This window comes from Columba livia, chromosome 1, assembly GCF_036013475.1.
Source record: "Columba livia isolate bColLiv1 breed racing homer chromosome 1, bColLiv1.pat.W.v2, whole genome shotgun sequence".
NCBI classification, from domain to species: domain Eukaryota; kingdom Metazoa; phylum Chordata; class Aves; order Columbiformes; family Columbidae; genus Columba; species Columba livia.
Window position 1 is genome coordinate 80,358,569 of NC_088602.1, and position 20,786 is coordinate 80,379,354.

General features: G+C 37.4%; 1 protein-coding gene across 19 annotated transcripts in view; it reads left to right on the top strand.

Annotated features, from left to right (window-relative positions):
- The window catches only part of ROBO2 (roundabout guidance receptor 2), a 1,092,721-nt gene that overhangs the window by 1,001,946 nt on the left and 69,989 nt on the right, over nt 1-20,786 (top strand). For all 19 annotated transcript variants that reach the window (XM_021299764.2, XM_021299765.2, XM_065064248.1 and 16 more), the window contains 4 exons: nt 3,792-3,913; nt 10,389-10,620; nt 17,397-17,521; nt 20,285-20,456. In XM_021299764.2, coding sequence (XP_021155439.2) covers nt 3,792-3,913; nt 10,389-10,620; nt 17,397-17,521; nt 20,285-20,456 — 651 coding nt within the window. The remainder of the gene's footprint in view (nt 1-3,791; nt 3,914-10,388; nt 10,621-17,396; nt 17,522-20,284; nt 20,457-20,786) is intronic.

Genomic DNA, 20,786 nt, shown 5'->3' on the forward strand with positions numbered 1-20,786 from the left:
TGCATGCTAAGAATATTTTGAAGTTATTCTGTGAAAAGTATAGGTCTTCCATTTATATACCTAAGTTTCTGAATTAGTTGTATTAATCCGCTGCATAAACCAAGAGAGGAGGTTGAAGTGAAATCCCTCTTTTATAGGGTGGTGACATAATTGATAGCTGTGATCTTCCATTGCATTTGTTTGTGGATTTGATAACTATTGAATTCTATTCACAATACAACCAACTCTAACTGAGTATAACTGCCACAAATTTCTCTTCACAGCGTGTTTGTTTGTTTGTTTGTTGGCTTTGACAACACATTGCTTGAATACTTAATTCAAGAGTGTAATCCTGTGTTAAACCAGTTGGAATACGGGAATTAAAAATATTTTGGAATGTTAATTTTTTCTGAGTCCAAAGTAATAGTTCCTTTCACAATTAATTTAGAATGAGATCCTCTGTCTCTGTTTATGGAAGATAGAGAAGTGTGTTTGGAGAGTCTGTGTGTCCTGTGTCAGATTCCATCATGTGCTGGTCTGGGATGGAGAGGAACAATAGCAGGGTGGTATTTCTTTATCACATTGCCATCACATCCATCCTCTCTCATCCCCATCTATTCCCGAATAAATCTGTCCTTAATAATTACCTTGGTAATTACTCAAAATAGTAATCATTGTTCTAAAAGGAGAAACAGAGCTGCTTTCTGAAAAGCTGAAGGAATGAGTTGGGGAAGGATTTCATGGCTTCACTATCCACGGAGTATCACAAGTTTTCTTCTTTTTCTTGCTCCCCCATTATTAGGGGGTGACTCTTGCTTTTCATTGCACCAGTCTTTTAGTCTGCATAACTTATCACCTAGTTAAAAAAACAACTTTGTTTGGCATTTGAGTGTCAAGTATATACTTTTTTTCTGACATACTGACAAGCAATTCGATTTCAGTAAAAACATGTCTTTTAATTATCTACAGCATGTGCTGCAGCTTCCATTTCCTGAAACTGTTCAGTAGTCAAGCACACTGAGATGTACAGGATTTATAGCTTCTTTGCAAGCCTACGGTTTAATAGAATTAAATCATAAAATCAATTGAAAATTAACATGTTTTGATGTGATTTCTAATTATGCCTGAATTCAATTCAGGCTCACTGAGCAAGCTGACGCACAGTAGAAAACCTATTCACAGTGGCCATGGAGGAAAAAAAATAGCAAATATAACAGTGCTATATAATATTAATTTGCAACAGGTGTCTGTGGTAGCTTTAATAGATGAGCATTTAATTTCCTGGCATTAAGTACAGCAAATACAAGTAATAGGATTTTTTGCATATTTTCACCAGTAGTCAGGCATTTTCAAAAGGTTTACCTTGAATGACTTAAATCAAAAAAGGACAGAGAAATCAATAATTACTCTAAGAAAATAGTTGTTTCCTTGTTCAGATTATTAACAGACCAAACCATATATTAAAAAACACATTCGCACAATTATATATAATCCTATCTCTGGAATTTAAGTGACTAGCAACTAATGGTAAGTTCATTGGAAGCTGTTAAAAGAGAAGTTAGAGAATGTATGCAGCAAATTTAATTTTAGGGAACTCTTCATTGTCATCAGAATATAGCTTCTTGAATCAGTTTTGCTTGATTCATGGTTTAATTATTCCAGTACTTGAAGATATAGATAGATCAACTGATTTTCCACCAGGAGTCTCCCAGCAATGTGACAATGACATTACCAGACATTACACCGTGGGCATCCCATATGCATATGTTTCCAAGTGTACATACCAGAAAACAGAATTCCACATTTACGTCTTGATACACATTTCTTACTGTTATTAGCCCATGTTTTTTCCCTTACTTTTTGGCATGTGTCCCATTAAAATGATGAAATGCAGTTTATACAAATAAGCCATTCCCAAGGCAATGTAGGTAATTTGTTGGTTTTATACCATAAGATAACTTAACCTAAAATGTGGCCATGGGTAGCTGTACGTATTTTATACCAAGGATCATAGCTTTTTGTGGGTAGCAGCATAATTTATCATCCTGTAAAACAGTCTGAACTGCTGTCTTAGAGATTTATTTTATCTCTCTGTTTCTTGATCGTTTTGAATAGACGTAATTTGATACACAAGCTCCATATTTGGATTATGTTCCCTTTGGAGACCCATGGAACCGTCTTCATTTGAATATCAGTAGAAGTCTGTGCTAGTATTGTTTTTTGGTGTATCAGAACCCACAACAATCCAGAATTATTGAGCTGAAACTACTTTCAAAATCTGGAGGCTTGTGATTCAGCCTTGGTTGTTACATTTAAAAGTTTCATTTTTAAGAGTGCTGTTATTTCTTCTTAATAATATTTAGAAGATAAAAAGTAATTACATACTGCATATTCCCATATCTAAGACTATCAGAGGGAAGAAAAAAAACCCTTTTTGTATGTATTCTTTTCACAAGGGCATGATGTTGATCCAAAAAGAGGGAAAGTGTCTTTGGCTAGTGAATCCCATAGGAAAATCAAGCAGAATTTACAGATGTTTATACAGGCATGACCATAAGGTATTGGGCCTTTTTGAATATAATCTGTGCTTGTGTTCTAAATCCCCTTTCCTGGAAAAAAATACAAGCAAAATCCACCAGAAATAATCAGCGTGTTTATTTCTAACAAGCATTATGCAGTCCCCATAGACAACTGACATAGTAAGGGCACCTGTAACTGTTGACCCAGAACAGCCTTATAAGGTCCTTGAACAATCCATTGAAGGCATTCAGACTTCACTGACTCCTAGAAAGTACCTTTGTTTCTGTCTAAGGTGGTAGGAAGGGATGTGCTCTGGTGATATATTAGCAAAGTGATACCTGTATCCCAACATTCTCCTTTTGGTGCAGGGTAACAGAAAATGATGATTTCCAGGAACTACCACTAAAAAGACTAACTGCACATCTACTTCTCCATTTTCCAACACATATTTTGTATTTGCTATTCCTATTTAGCAAATGTAATGCAGTTTCATTCAGTTTAACACAATGGCATAACCCAAATATAGTCTCTAAGGATGGGGCACTAGGGCCAAGTGTGGTGCTGGAGATGGAGTCACAGTTTTCTGTAGATGTATACTAAGAGATCTAATTCCTTCAGTTTTTGACTAGAAGTAACTTCCGCACACACTTTGAAGGAATCTTTGACATAGGCTTGAAGATAATTTTTTTGTGGTAGAGTGTTTTTGTTGACTTTTTAATAGATCAGATTCAGTTTGACTTTATCAATTGATTCCTTTTCATATTTGCACTAGATTTCATTATCTGTGTCCGTAAGGCAAAATTTGCTTTGCAGAAGAAAATGTTATTTTTAGTGTTTGATTTCCTGTGTGCATGGTATGTGGGGAGGGGAAACTTAGAGAAAGCTTGGAAACATATAATGACTTAATGTCATGTATGCTCAAGAAAAGTTCCTTTTCTTCAATTATACTAACCAATTTGGTTCCAGTCATCTGAGTAACATTGTTATTATGTAAGGATTTTTGAACTAGTGAATATTGCATCTCTCTCATCACTTACTAGATGTGAGAAAATTTTGCCATTGAGTCTGAATACTCATTTAAACATCTTTATTTTTCATTATTTCCTAAGCAGCTAAAGGTGAATGGTTTGTTTGCATTACTTGATATGCTTGGGAGTTCATATTAAAATCTTAGCACAGCTTTGTTTTAAAAACTGTACTATGAAGGGTGTTTAAATCAGTCATTCTTATTTATACCATATATAACTCTTGACATTAAAATAATGCTTTCACGTGTATGCCTGGCCTGGCAGATATCAGCCCACCAGCACAAGGTGTGGATCACAGGCAAGTCCAGAAAGAACTGGGAGATGTCATTGTACGGCTTCATAATCCTGTTGTGCTGACACCCACGACAGTTCAAGTCACCTGGACGGTAAGGCTTCTGTTACCTTGACATTACTTTAATTTTGCCTATTTATTCCTGCATTTTTTTTTACTACCCTGAAAAGCTCCAGTCTTGACTTCAATGTGAGTGTGCTGATAAACTAACATTGTACAGGAATAGATATGTAGTAATGCAGTTATATTTTTATTTTCTCTCTCAGGTCAGGGAGGTTCAAAGCCTTCGGTGTTCAGCTCAAAGCAAGCTAGTAGTCTGACTAGGAGAATATAAAAATTAATATACTTAACACTACAATCTAAATGATAATTGATCTGTGGACTCATTACTGTGCATGTCAAAAAATAATCAAAGTTGAATATCAACATGAAGTTGCTGTATGAAAAAGCACTTTCTGCTTTGAGACATAGGGACTTCTGACAATACCCTGTTATTTGGTGACCCTAAAATGCAAAAATAGCTTTCCCATAGGGCACATGTAGGAAAGTCAGAAATGTGGTGTTGATGCCTGATCCACTGCATATCATCTGGTTTTCCAGCATAAGCCTTACCCACCATCCTTTCATTATACAAGACCAGAATCATTTTGGCATGACTTAAGAGTGTTTCTATTTGAGGGGTCAAACTACCGGGTAGAATTTCTGATGTAGTGTTGGGCTTTCAAAATGCTGTGTTTCCCTTCTTGAGGTTTGAAAGAAAGGATTTGTAACCATAGGAGAGATTTCCTAGGGTGCTGCACACCAAAAGAGTGCTTTGCTCTTGGGGCATGTGCCCCAGAGGAGGGAGAGCCACAGCTGGAAGAGAGAGAAATAGTGCTGCACTGCATGTCACTGAAACAGTTGTATTATATAGTATGAATTCTGCTAAAGGGATATTCACAATACTCAGGGATTGTCTTCTACATGTAATATCGCTAAGAGGTTAATGTGTACAGGGGATTATACAACAGGAGATAAGAAGTGTGGTGATAGATTGTGTATTATAGGGATTACTGTCATTTTTGCACAACTCAGCCATATTTGTGGGGGCTTATGCACCATCCTTATTCTGACAGATTTGAATGGGCAGGGGTGGATTAGAATAAATAAAGAAACACACAAATTTCTCATTCTTAGAAAATGTGTCACTGCATTTTGCCATTGATCATTTCAACACTCAGCTTGTCTTTCTAAAAATGCTGCCTGTTTTAGCTACATGACTCTAAGACAGGCTGACTTAGGCAGCTTTGCAGCAAGCCTTTTTGCCCAAGCAGATTGGTCAGTGGTTTAGAAACTTCAGATGTTAGCAATCAGTAACTGTAAACCTGGATCACATCTGTATGGTGCTCCTTCGAGTCCTTTCTTGGGTGAGAGCTATCAGGAATACAGTTTCATAGGCTTGTCCTTGTTTTAGCATGTACTACAAAAGGAAACCTTAATATCAAACAATTCAGTTTTTTGCAATGTAACCAATGTAATTATAATACAAAGAAATATATATGAGTGTCTGTCTATGTATATTGATATGGGTGTGTACATACATATATATATCTAAAATAATCTCTTGGTGCTCACACTAAACAAGTAATGAGTGAAGAAAATATGGTAAAGGTAAATTGTTAGGGATGCTGTGAATATCAGTTCATCGGGAAGATCCCTCAAAGTAGTGACCCTATGCAACCTTACAAGCATACAGGCCTCTGTGGAGACATTTTGGAATTGACCAAGGGAGGAAAGACACAAAAAAAAAGATCTTTGGAACAGCTAATTAGAAGCTTTCCAGCAACCAGAACAAAACCAATTAATTAACCGTAGTCTCTATGAAAAAAAAGTCACTCTATCCAGAGAATAAAGAGTGCATGCTATTAATTTAAAATGGTTAGATAGTGAAGCTGTGATACAAAAGGACAGAAGTGCCATGAGAGTCATAAGATTCTTTGTGTTGACTTTGTGCAGTTCAAAGAATGTCTGCCAAGGAACGTCCTTCATTACTGAGTTTCTGGCATCCTGACTCCCAGCAAATTAGCACCAATTTCTCCCTGTTTCTGAGATTGCTTTGGTTTTACTTCTTCTCTTTTTTTTTTCTTAATTTCCATTTAAAATTTCAGAAATAGTTCTCTGCTACTGTGTTGCAATTTTAAAATATAGATATACACATAGATTTTGTCTCTTTTAAAAGAAGGTCAGGCTTACAAAGACAGTGTTAAAAAAAACAGAGGAGGAATGTCAGAAGTTAAGCTTTCACTGTCCCTTAAATTTATCCCTCGTGTGCATAAGTATTAAAGTACAGCTGTAATTATCTGGTACATACAGGATCTTTTCTTTATGGAACTATTCAACATTTCTTTTCATGTTCTTCATTCACTCTGTGGTGCCAGGTCTTATTAAATTCATACCATTCAAAGCTTGCATTGAATAAAAAATTATTAGTTTGTCTCACATGCTTGCTTATCTGTCATGCTCTCAACCGTAACATTTGGGTGCTTCACAAATAATACTGATTTCAGCATTACAATGATAAAAATGTGTCATTATTCAAACTTTACACATAGCAAGGTAATGTGCAGAAATATCTATTGCTGATGAGACTTACAGTATCAGATACGCCCACTGTTATCAAATGGCTAATTTTAAACCCCGGGTTTGATTTATTTTAACTTTTATCTAGGCATTTATTATTGAAACAGCACATTGTGTGCTCAAAGTACTTTTTAAGCTGACCTCAATATAGTTCAGGACTTCTAGCCTCAGTTTTCTCACAGTGGGCATTAAACCAAGAGTTTCATTAGTGGCCAAATGTGAAAAGTCTCCTAGTACTATAAAAAGAAGACTGGTGGCACAAGCAGGAATAAAAGTTCTTCAATATGGCAAAATAATTGTTGCTTTGAAATCCTGATTGCCTTCTGAGAATTATGAAACTACTCAGCAAGAAAGATAAATTATTTGCCTCTTTCTTTTAATTTGGCAGTGATTTTAAATGAATGCACTTCACTGGAAGCTTCAAGAGTAAACCCATCAGTTTTCCAGTGTATCATCCTCCTTTGTCTTGTTTCTGTAGGATAAATAAATGCTGATGTTGTTTACTGGGAGATTTTGTAGTTAGTTATTTTGTAGTAGAAATTTATATAGTAAAGAGCATATTACAGAAAGTCTTTAGGGTGCAGATTGGCAGGTTTGCCCAAAAGAGCTTATACTTGCAGCATAAGCTGCATTATGAGTTTCCTGCCATCTTTTTAACAACCTAATAGCCTAATCAAATGATCTACTAGCCATTAAACCTATCTCGTGTTCAGCTGCAGTATGTGCAGGTTTGAACACAGAGGGGAAATGACTTTCCTGTTCTGCAGAAATGGAGACCTGTCATCAGGTTTGTAGGTACCTCCTGCCCTACGTATTCGTTGTAAAAGAGGGTGAGAAGGAGAATGCAGGACAAATTATGCTAGTAGGTCACCTTAAAGCATTAGGTAAGAGCTGAGCAGAACCTGCTCTGTAATTGCTCTCTCCTGTCTATTAAAGGAATATCTGCATTTTCTGCCATCTCTCTTTTGAGGTAGAAAGCATATCTTTAGCCAGACACTGTTGCAGCTCTTTTGAGAGGATGTCACTGCTGCTTGTACAAATTCAAGCGTAGTTAAGCATGTCACAGGCAGACTAGAAATATTCTGATCCCAGTATTCAGTGCAGAGAGTTCCTGCAATATCTGTAATGCCAAGTATTTTGTAAGAGGAAGTGGCAACCATTTGCACAAAGAGAAAAAGGAGAATACCTAGAAATGATTACGTTGCTTCATCAAATCATAGTGCATGTTTCTGAAACTCTGCCTGTGTGTGAACATATACCAGACCTATAGGGTTGTTTGATTCTTAGCACAGCTGAATGCAGTTCTTTGATGCTAAGCATATTTTTATGCTGTTGGTATGACATAACAAACAGAGAAAATTATGAAATCACAGGCTTTAGGCATATACATATATATAGGCATACACACATACAATGTGTATGTGTATACACATATATGCATGCACACACGTGTGTATGTGTATGTGAAATATATCTGTGCTATACCACACAAATATATCTGGTTAATCCATGTAATGATCCAATTTTGGAGTTTACTAATCAGTAAACTCCAAACGAAACAAAAAAATCCACCTTTCACAGTAAGTGAAGTTTCCTCTCCTTGATACAAAATTTGACTGGATGTTTTTAGAAAGCATTAAAAATGCATAGTATTTTCTTTCACAAGTACCCTCACAGACCCTGAACAATGGAGTCACTGTCAATAATCTGAAGTTTGGGCAGATCATTCAGCTCTGTTGTAATCATGCTTCTGATTGGAAGCTCCATGAAACTTGTTTGAGCCTCCAGTCAAGCTGTTCATAGCACCCATATATGTCACAACCTTTTTGTACTACTGCATTCTGTTTTCATGTTCCTTGTATTGTTTAGTTTATCAGATTAGGAACTCAGAAGTCTAGGAGGAAAATAGGTGTATGAATGATTTATGTATTACTTATATGTAAATAGATATGAAAGTGTGATAGCCTCAAAATTAGTATCCAGTTCTTATAAGTGTGTTTGTACCATGATGTAAAAAGCAATTTCCATAGTGTTTTGTAGCAGCACACTGTTACAGTTCAGTGTAGTCAATTCTGAATTTTCAGATGTTCTCCACTAGGCAGCAGTCAATAAAGCTTAAAAGCTCAGCAAAGGCTAAATGGAAAGTTCTAACAAAGTTTTGACATCTTTCAGCACAGCTTGTAACTCAAAAGTTAGGCAGGAATCAAACTTAGTATTTGATTATTAAGCATTATAGCCTTATATGTAATTTAAGTTGAGAATCTTTATTACAAAGTGCATGAAAGAATTGTTATTCCTGAATTTTGTAGTAAACATGAGGTTCGTAAAGTCTTTATGTCCGTAAAACATTTAATTAATGAAAGTCAAACATGGATAAAAACAATTAACTCTGATTTACAGACTCTCTTCATCTGGAAACAGCTGCTTAATGTTCTTCTTAAAAACACAGCTTGATTCTTTCGGTATTAACAAGCTATTATTGTGAGTTATATCCCTCTTTCAGTGCATAAATTCACTTAAAGTGAATGTAGAGAAGTTTATAAAATACAAGCTTAATGTTGTTGTAACATATGTTGCAAGGTTTTTAACAGTGACAGTTTTGATGAAAGACATTTCTGCTTTGCTCTCATAAATAAAGCTTTCTTCTTTCTTGCCCTGCTTTTTAATGTCTTAAGAATCTGTGTTGCCTCTGAATACCTCAATAAACTGTAACAAGGTTATAGAAGTGGAATAGGCCCTGGTTTGTGTTTTCAGCATTGAATTTGTTTATTCTTAAGAGAAGTCAAATTTAACTCTAATTCTGAAGTATCTTTGAGGTAACAAATTGTCAATAACAAAAAAAAAGAAATCCTGTTTGTTGAATCTTAGTTGTAACCAAGAAATTTACCGAACATCTAGTCTTATTATTTGTGCTGGACTTTCTTTAGCTCTTTATTTGATGGCTACAGAAGCAGCTGGGTTTGGTTTTATTTTATCCATTAAATTGTTTTGACTGGTTTTTGGGTTTTGTTTGTTTATTTTTTTTTGTTGTTGTTGTTTGTTTGTGTTTGTTTGTTTGTTTGTTTTTTTTTGTTGTTCTTTGTTTTTCTGGGAAAATTCATGCAAACATCATAAGAGCTCAAATCATTATTTGGTGCCTTTTTTTACCAACAGAAAAGATGCATGCAACGTCTCCAAGATAAAATGCATTTTAAGTTTTTCCTTCAAATAAAAAATCCTCTTCATAGCTATGATAGTTTAGAATTTCAGCTTTTGTCTATGGTCCAATCTTGAATTGTGCTTGCCTAGTAACATACAAAATATAGGCCAAAAACAACATTACTTCCATCTGATGGTCTGAGAGCATCACAACCTCAGGATTCAAAGAGGCTGCTTAGATTGTGAATGCAAGAAACAGCACATGTCCTTGGAAGATGTTTTCTCTGCATCTGTCTTATGTTTATTTTACTCTCCAGAGCATCTCATGAAAAGATGAGCTGTGAGCCAAGTAATGGACTAACTGAAAGCATATAGGGTATCTTCAAAGACTTGTCCTTTTCTGAAATGAATTTGGTTTTCTTCTCATATTTCAGCACATTGGTAGCCAAGTTTAGTAAGTTTACACGCAGTAAGCACTATGCCAAAGTTCTCTTTTCATTATTTGTTGCAGGGACAGGGCCTTGTTTTATGATTTAAGGTGGTATTTGTTATAATAAATAGAGCTGGTGAAAGTAAAATAGAAAGAAATATTCTATAGCAAGTAATGCGAGAAAAATGTTCTGTATAGACAACTAATCAACAGTGACTTATGAGAAGGCAGATTGATTTTTAAATTCCACAGCTTAAGCAGCCATTAATTTTCTCTTTTTTTTATGAGAAAAAACATATTTTAGGCAAATGTTTTGTTTTCTTTTAATATAGTTGTGTTACTTTAATATGTTTATTGATGTATTATTTAATGCCATTTCTAGGTTGACCGCCAATCCCAGTTTATTCAGGGCTACCGAGTAATGTATCGCCAAACGTCTGGCCTACCTTCTCCAGCTGTGTGGCAGAACCTGGAGGTCAAAGTCCCAACGGAGCGCAGCGCTGTCCTCGTCAGCTTGAAAAAGGGAGTTACTTATGAAATTAAAGTTCGCCCTTATTTCAATGAATTCCAAGGAATGGACAGTGAATCAAAGTCTGCTCGTACCACAGAGGAAGGTTAGTAAAATGGTCAGAAAAGCAACAGGCTCCATACCTAGAACTGGAAATTAGATCAATAGTGACCATTCTGGTTACTGTGTGTATGCATATGTTCAGCTCTATTTCTTCTACATTATTTCTGTTTGTTAGATATAGGGTTGGCATTAGAATTAGACATAATATTCAGTTTTGTGCTGTAAGTATTCCATGAGAAAGCATTGGCACAGTCCTATATTCTTCTGGCTGATATGTCCTTCTGACATACAGGTGGCTCTGGGTCTTCCAAAAAGTGTGTACTGCAGCCGTTCTTTTATTCAGTGGTGCCGCAATAGAAGACTTTCGTCTGCACTCTGAAAATAAAACTAATAAATGAAACTTTTTACCAATGAGCATTTGAGATTAAACACATCTCGGGGCAGTCAGCATGGTTTCACCAAGGGAAAGTCATGTTTCACCAACCTCATAGCCTTTTATGAGGACATAACAAGGTGGATAGATGATGGCAGAGCAGTGTATGTGGTCTATCTTTATTTCAGTAAAGCATATGACACCATAATATTCATCAATGACTTGGATGAGGGAATAGAGTGCATTGTCAGCAAGTTTGCTGATGACACCAAGCTGGGAAGAGTGGCTGACATGCCATAAGGCTGTGCTGCCATCCAGCGAGACCTGGACAGGCCGGAGAGTTGGGTGGGGAAAAATTTAATGAAATATAACAAGGTCAAGTGTAGAGTCTTGCAGGAACAACCCCAGGTTCCGGTATAAGTTGGGGAATGACCTGTTAGAGAGCAGTGTAGGGGAAAGGGACCTGGGGGTCCTGGTGGACAGCAGGATGACCATGAGCCAGCACTGTGCCCTTGTGGCCAGGAAGGCCAATGGCATCCTGGGGTGTATTAGAAGGGGGGTAGTTAGTAGGTCAAGAGAGGTTCTCCTCCCCCTCTACTCTGCCCTGGTGAGACCACATCTGGAATATTGTGTCCAGTTCTGGGCCCCTCAGTTCAAGAAGGACAGGGAACTGCTCGATAGAGTCCAGCGCGGAGCCATCTCCCTTATGAGGAAAGGCTGAGGGAGCTGGGTCTCTTTAGCCTGGAAAAGAGGAGACTGAGGGGTGACCTCATTCATGTTGATAAATATGTAAAGGGTGAGGGTCACGAGGATGGAGCCAGGCTCTTCTCAGTGACAACCAATGATAGGACAAGGGGCAATGGGTACAAACTGTAACACAAGAGGTTCCGCTTAAATATGAGAAGAAACTTGTCACAGTGAGGGTGCCAGAGCACTGGAACAGGCTGCCCAAGGAGGTTGTGGAGTCTCCTTCTCTGGAAATATTCAAAACCCACCTGGACACATTCCTGTATAGCCTCATCTAGGTGTTTCTGCTCCAGCAGGGGGATTGGACTATATGATCTTTTGAGGTCCCTTCCCATCCCTAACATTCTGTGATTCTGTGATCTTTCTGAATGGGTAATAATGTAGATGAACAGTTTGATTGGGAAATGAAGACTAGTAAAGGACAGGTATTTAACTAGCCTGAAGGAAATCGAATCACAAGGACATGCCACTTTCTTGTTTGTGTTAGCAACACTGTTCATTAAACAACCCTATTTAATCCTCCAGAGGATTTCCTGAAGTACCTTGCAATCCTCTGTGAAACATGCAGGATGCAGACATAGTAAACAGTTTATACTACTGAAATGCAGAAGCATTTGTATCTATAGCATGTAGCATGGTGTATAGTTTTGCTAAAATGAACGCACTCCAGGACTGCCTTTTTATTGAAAAATAGAGAGAGTGGGGTGAGATATATGTAATTTTTTTTCTTTTTGTCTTAGAAATGTACAAGAAACCTATCTTTCTACCTGCCTAATGAAACCTTTGCCTGGAGAATCTCCCTTGTAAAAGTACAAGGGTGATCATAACAATGAGGGTTCATCTTGTCTCTGTTTCATTTATTTCTTTCAAAGCAAGGGAAAGAAATACTGGTGAAGTTTCAATATGCTCATATGCTTTTGGTGGGTTTTGAGTGTACTCTTTCCTTCCTATTGAAGTTGCATCTTAATCATTTACAGTAGTCTCCTGAGGTTTAGTTTAGTGCTGATTGCCAAGTACTTTTAAATTCTGGAATGGACTCTCTTATTACTGACTTTTCTCTTTGATTTGTTATGATTATTGCCCAACAAATAAGTAATCCTGAGGATAACTTCGTTGCCATTCGTACTTCATAGCTGCAGAAATTCATTGTCCTGCAACATGTAGCAGGGTGTGTAGGAAGGCATTGTTCAAGTCTGACTTAGCATTTGGGACTTGATGGTTCCCATTTCTTTGTTCAGACTATAAAGCCTAAATCAGTCAGTAAATAATATCTTTGCAGCAGTCTGAACAAAACTTAAAAAGAAAAAAAAGAAAATTGAATAAAGCTTTCTACAGGCAAAATTGCTCTTCTAGCATTAAAACATACGATTTGTCCCCTCACTAGCAGGTTTTCTTTCTCTCCAATTTCAATTGATTTTTGTAGTTTATTTAGTTCGTCTAACTATCTGTCTGTTGATAAAGGTAAGTTAAGAACTACTGAAAAAGAGAGAACATTTTGCACCTCCTGACTATTTCTGTAAAATACTTGAGTAATGACATTTTCTTTTATAAACCTCATCTCCCAGCAGAGCCTGTCAGGTCATTTCCTACTTTAAAGGCCACTGTGTTCATGTGGAATAACTTTCCACATAGTGAAGATTTAAAAAACTTCTCTTGCCTAAAGATATGTATAATGCACAGTCTAGGATCAGCTTTGTAGATTAATATAACCTTCAAGGAGTCTGTTTACAAGTCTCCCTCAAAACACATCATCCTATAATATGTAGTATTATCACCAGACAAATGCCAGCCCTTGTAAATAATTCTTCCTCTTGCTTGGGTGATAAAGTTAAGTACTTCCAAGAGAAAATTAAGACATTGAGTAGATGCAGTTGTACAGATATTTCCTTTAATTCCTCACGTTGTCTTTGTAATTATATCAGTGTTCATATATTTCAAAAATAACATTAACTAAATGTTTAATGACAGTGGTTTGCTTCTCAGATGGTGAAGAAGGACGGCAGTCTATTTAAAGGCATCCTACTTGCCGTGTCTCCTGTGATTCCATTTCAAAAGCTTTTTTAGACCTAACTTTTAAAAAATGCCAGGTATACTATTTTTAGAAAATAATTTGCAAGAGTGATTCGTGTGTTAGAAGTTTTTTGCGACATCAAAACAAATAGCCCTGGTAAAGGCCAAGTGTGACCAGAAGGTAGTGGCAGCTTTCTGCTGGATTAAATTTTACATGCAATGCTACTTCTGAGGCCTACCTCCAAAAATCAATTTTGGTGCAGTTAGACTTTTCCTCTAGATCAGACATTTGTCACAGTTCAGTATCCATCCATCTCCTGACTCTTTGGCCTTGTGAAGGTAACAAATGGAATCCTGTTTGGCTGCGTCTCGAAAAGATGAGCAGCGATTTGGGTGCTTTCATATCGGTAAGAAGAAGCTGAGCACTGGAATAATTGACCTGTCAAGAAGCAGGCAAGGTGTTCTCCACAAGCCAGCAGCAAGGGAAATGAGAAAACGGTTTTAAAAATGTTATTTTTCAGTGCAGTCTATTTAATAACTGCAGCAGTGTCAGATGAGTGGCTTAATTTATATCATGGTGCCAGTTTACAGAGTGCTATTATCAGAGAGACAAAGCAGAACTGTTATATACATGCATGTGTACACACATACGAGAAGGAGCTAAATAAAATATTTTATAATCTTCACTATTTCTTTCACACTTGCTCTGAAGATAGATAATTTTTTTTTTTTTCCAGCTACATCCAGTGTTCTAAATCTCTTTTAGAATAACTTTGTGGAGTAGTATTTGCTCTGCATATTGTTTGTCATGACAAAAATATGACAGTTGGTAATGGAAGTGTCCTTAGTTTTCATCAGCTGCTGTCTCTCAATTCTTTCCTGCCTTAGTGCAGCTCTTAAAATGATACTTTCAGCTGCATTCATCAGCTGCAATTTTAATTTTGCTTCAAACTTATCATATATCCTAAAAAAAAAAAAAAAAGACAATGGTAGAATATTAACTAGAATATTCATGCAGTTTAAATGCAAAGATGAATACAGTATGTTTTTCTTTGAATGTTAGAGTACAGTATTCATCTTACATTTCTTTAACATTTAGTCTCCTTTCTTTCTCTCTCTCTCTGTGTTTCCAGGTATGTGTATATAAGAAATTATATTTCTGAATGTCCTTTGTGTTTGAGGATGGAAGTAAATACATTTCAGCAAGTTGTTTCATTGTACTAAAACCAAAAATTATTTATACTGTGTTAAGTTTTTCTATTTTTATTATTCATGTAAAATGTTGTTCTAATCAATATCACACACATAAATTTATTCACCATTTTGTTGTTACTGAATAACCTGAGGACTTTAAAAATGGTATTTTTTAATGTGTGGCAAATTATTTCACTTGCCATAAAATACACAATAGAGCTATTAACTTCAGCAGTTTTATGCGTTGCACAGTTGCAAGGAGTAGCCCAAGGCCACCCTGCTGTGCTTCACTTGAACTGGCTAAGAGTCAAATTGTACACGACACAGCTCAGTCTCTCCCCTCCAGTGCACTGTTTCTCTGCGTAATTCAAGGTCACGAGGACTCTACCTGGCAATATTTGCTTTGCAGCTGAAGCAGCATCTGAAAATGTAGCTGTCAAAATGTGCAGCCTCACAGGACAGTAACGCGTGTCGTTTTTCCTCTAAAATACTTTTTTTCTGACGTAATCTTGTATGGTCCCTTGTCCACATCTCTGATACCCCAGTTTTAAGTTGTGTGATTCCTGCAACAGGCTGCTCCAACTCTTCAGGGTTACCGGGGTGAGGATTTAAGCTCAGCCCCTTGAGCCTGTGCCAGGTCAAGTGCTGAGCAGCATTTGAAACGGGAACACAGCCAGTCTCTAAGAGGCCACCAGGAAAAATAACGAAATCTGAATTGACTCGGGAAACTTGAATACCCCTGGTATCTGTGGCTGTGTTTAGTTGTATTAAACCTGCCAAACCTTCATGCAAAAGGCCAGTGGCTCTTTGCTTTTCCAAGAAGTGTGGATGTTCAAGCAATCAAGAATATCTGTTAAAGCTAAGACTAGATTTCTGTTGTCATAGCAGTGTTGTCCATAACAGTGATGGAGTCCTCTCTGCCTAGGAACACTCTAGAGCAGGGGAGTGAAGCCAGGGAGCCATGAAACATGACGTGAGATGCCCAAAACCAGAGGGCTATCTGGATTTGAAATTGGGGCAGGGGGGTGTGATAAATATTCTACGTTGTGGTACAAGGTCTACTGTAAGTCTTTAAAATAAGCTTCCATTTTACAGATTAAATGTTTCAAGATCACATTAAAGGTGATGACAAATAGGTGAAAGAAAAATTCCATAAGGAGTTATTAAACACAAAGATATCACCCTGGAACAACAAGTGTCTGAACAACAAGCTTCTGTGAATTGGAAAATTGTCCTGGAGAGGCATCACTAGATGCTTGTTTTATTAGTCCACACTTTCCTAGCCTATTTCTATCAGTTTTGTTGACCAATGGATAAATGGACTGGGATAAATGGACTAGATAGATACTAGGACCAGTTCAGTGCAGCTGTTATCCATTTTTTTTCCTCAGGGACTTAATACCTTAATATACTACAATGAACTTTGGTAACTTAGCTTGCCACCGTGGTGGAGTTTAAACACTTGCCTAGAAGTTAGGGAAGGGAGATGAGGGACTGCAAGAAGTTTTACGTGGTTAAAGGAGGGACATATGCCCCAGCCCTCTGCCGTGGTAGCTGCAGCTGTGACAGGAGAGCAGCGGCACAGAGATGCAGCAGTTGCTCACAGAGGGGGCTTTTGTATAGCAGTGCTGCTGCGCCGCTTCCCAAACATGTCCTGAGCCATCAAAAGCACCCTGCTGCTGGTGTAGCTGCATGAGGGGCTTTGCCAGCATAGCTCTGATCACTCACAGCTATGATTTTCTTATTTTTTTTTCTTTTTTTTTCACCCACACTTCTAGCCAATGTATCAGGGCAGGCAAGCAATTGTCTCGTAAATATGGCCTTGGTTATGCAGTGACCAGCCAAACAGCTCTGAATGGTTGAACAGGACTCTGAAGAGAAAGCAATTTGCCTAGGGAAAAGAGGACATAAGTATATATCTGACCTAACTTAGCACCTCCCCTATTCACTGACATAGGATGTAAAGCCCTGAACACTTTAACCCTATTCCATCTAGGAGATGCAAGGTGTTATGTTCAAACCTGTTGAGTTAATGTCTTCCTGGAGAACAAATAGGAAACAAAAAAAAAATCCTTAAGTGTCTGCTGCTCGCATTATTATTAGACCATGTGGGGAAAGAAAAATCAAGACACTTTTCAGGCCAGGTGAAGCAGCCTCACATTATGACTTAGTTGATATATCCGTAGCTATCCATGCATATTATGGAAAACAAAAGCAAGTGTGAGTAAAATTCCAATGCAAACTTAAGAAATGCTAAATATAAAAAAATGAGGAGTGATTGGTATTGATTCTTCATTGCCACAAATTCCATGTTGTCATTCAGCACTATGGTTCTCTTCAGAAAGGCATTTTTCAAAATTACCAGTGCCTAACAAAGTATTCATACCTAGGCCTTCAGGTCTGTCTGCTTTCTCTTACACTGTGTCAGGAAAAAATTTGTGCTCTAGCAAATGGATTAATGTCTTGCTTCTGTTTGTTCTCTGTCTTTGGTGTAGCTCCAAGTGCCCCTCCTCAGTCTGTTACTGTCCTGACAGTTGGAAACCACAACAGCACAAGCATCAGCATCTCCTGGGATCCTCCCCCTCCAGATCACCAAAATGGAGTCATCCAGGAGTATAAGGTAGAAACGATGTGTAATGGGAGGGTTGTGTGCTTAAGGAAAAAGCCTGCTTGAATTACAGAACAATAGTGTTGTTTATGGATTTAGATTCTGACAGCATTTACAGCCACCCATATAATTATATGGAGAATGACGACTGAGTGCAGTACTACTGTTGTATTAAAAGCAAGAAAAGCGTGAGCTAGATCTGGAAGAGAGCTGTAATTGTCAGCTAGTATACAGTGCTTCTCTTTCTTGCTTTTCCTTGCTGTGGAATGAGAAGAAGGGATTTTTTTTGTAAATGGTTTATGCGCTCTCAAGGCAGATGAAGTCCCTGTCTTATAGTGCTTTCAATTCTGGCAGAAAAGCTGGCAGGGAAGATACCTCTTCATTCCCCTGCAAAAATGCTAATCCTAACACTTCAAGGTCGAAGTCAAGGACTGTGGCCCTGGGAGAATACAAGGCTTCTTCCCAGTACTATCTCTGTCAAGATTCACAACTTAAAGTGTGAGCCTGTTTGCTCTGAGGAACAGGTTGAACACTGCTACTATATACAGAGTTCGTTAAATGGGAGCTGCCTGTATGGGTTGTATTTTCTCCTCTTTATTGCTAGGATGGCTCAAACTATCCACTCCTTATGTATAATTTTAATTTATTTTTTGTAGTCTATAATTCCCCACTAAGCTCACTTTTGCACAAGTGTATTTTCACAACATGGAAAAAGTGCAGTGTATTATTGGCATAGGGGGCCATGGAGAAAATGATTGTGCAAGGTTCAACACTGTTACATGCTTGTGACTATGGAACACACTGTTTGTTAAATAACTTTGCTGTGGCTGGCTTGTATATCTAGTGTGAAATTTTTAATTGAGATAGAACAGGGCAGCTTTTTGGACAGTTCCACAAAGGCTGGAAGTAGTGGATGCAGTCTATTCCAAACAAAAATATGTCTTTTTAATTTTCTTTTCCCCTGCTGTATCTTGGTGGAACACAGCATCAAGAAGGGAGAAGGTGCTTAACTTTTAAATCAGCCAATGGTTCAACCTCTTCCAGCTTATCACTTGGTCAGAGGGATGCAGTAAATGTTCACAGTATTTATGTTTAGCGTAGCACTTCTCTTGCTTTGCTTTTAGTCGATATTAGGATTTATTAATAACAGTATTTTATTGATCTAATTTTCATATCAATTAATAATTATTTTTTGGCTTAATTAATCTTGATACTGACTCCAGTATAAGTCAATATTAACCATCAAAGGCTTATAGGCAAATAAGTAGAGCACACTCCTAAAACACAAAATATGTAGATATGAAAGAAAGTGGGCTGATGGTTAATAAAAGCCATGTTCCAGGTGAGTGCTCAGACCTCTAGGCTGTTTATAAGAACAGCTGGAATCACTACCTATTACATCCCTTCTGTGTTAGACTAGGTGACTGCCCAATTAGTGAGCTGGCTAGAGTGAGTACACTGTGAAGAGTCTCATACTTCCTTGAGTATAAAATGACTGCTGAGGTTTCGCAGTACATTTTCTAACAAATTGAATGTAGTTCTGTTGATTGCACTTCAAGCATCAGAGTGCCTGTAAATTCATCTATGAATTAAATGCGTTTAATTAGGGGCAGCTCATAGCTGCTGTAGCCTAAGAACAGGACAGACAAGGAGTAAAATGCACTAGTTTCTCACTTTAATGCATTCTGGCCTGCCAATAAGATCTACTTGAGCTTAGGAGAACAAGGGTTTCTTTTGCCCTCCAAATCTTCCCTAGTGTTTCCCCAGGGAAAAAAAAAAGAGAAAAACAAAAAAAGGTGTGATAAAACATTGAGCAGGGTTAGAAATAAGGGTAAAGAGAGCATTGCTGTTGCGTAGACACATCAGTTGTTTCCTGATAGTGGTTCCACCAATAGTGCTTTCTTCTGCTGTTGTAATTATGTAGTGCACATGTGATACCTTTATGCATTGATTTTCTTGAGTGGTAGTACATGCTTTCCTTAATAATACAGAAACAATATATGCAGATAGCATTAACTGAAGAAGAACCCTCAAAAGGTCTTAGTGTTGAAACTTCTTGGGAAAAGTCAATGGAAAATACAAGAGACAGATATAACACTCTGAAATCATAGACCTTTCTCATCGCAAAATGCCAGTTGAGATGATAGTGTGTTTTTTCTGTTTAATGAGAGAGTAATTGAGTGAGGAACTGATACTGGATTCCTGAACAATGTAAGTAATCACAAAATAGCAGTAAAAAGTGAGTTTGTACTTATTTCATTTCAGAAATTTCACGTATTCCTGTTGTGCAGTGAAAGAAAGTTGAAAAGAATTTTGAAAATTGTTTCTTCTTCAGTACTTTAAGAAGTGTTTCAACCTGTGCTTGTGTTATTTGAGTAGTCAGTGGGAATTAAAAATGAAAAAAGTCTAAAGTTTTTTTTAGGAAAGGCGTGGTGGTAATCATATTACTAAGCAAGATTTCAATTAATGTATAACACCTCTTTTTCATTTGAATGATTCTGGTCTGTGCTTCTAAGAGTTGTAAGCACAGAATTTGCACTCCATGGAGAGCCAGAGGGTTATCTGCAAGCAGTCTTTGCAGCTGGCTTGGTCCTATAATAATCTGGGATAGTTTGCTGAGCTAAATTATCACAATTACAGCTGCTCCTGGACAGTAACATTAAGAAGTCCAAAATAAGTGATTGTCATACAATACCTTGATATGTCATATCTATGCATGATTGTTTATAAGCATGAAGAATTTCCTATTTTTTAACACATCAACTTTTGTCCCAGATCTGGTGCCTAGGTAATGAGACTCGATTTCATGTCAACAAAACAGTAGATGCAGCCATTCGGTCAGTAGTAATAGGTGGCCTGTATCCAGGTATTCAGTACCGTGTGGAAGTTGCCGCAAGCACCAGCGCAGGTGTGGGAGTAAAAAGTGAACCACAACCCATAATAATTGGTAAGTGATTGTCTGTTCTGTTGTTTTGTTTTGCCTGTTTCGACTTTCAGAAACATTTTCATAAATCACTTCTGGAAGCGTAAATATCCATGGAGCAAAATACGAGATTTGTATAGAGCTACTCAGTTAGTTTTTAACATCCCGCTGCCTGCTGATGTTGTACCTTCTTTTTATGCAGAGTTGTCACAGCCAAAAAAGGGAAATATGTTCCCAAAACATAAGAGACAATACAGATTATCTAGCAAAACTGATTTAACAGTTATTTTATTAACTTACTACTTCTGCAGGTTGATCAATTTATGAAACTAACAGCTTGAACTCCTTTTTCCT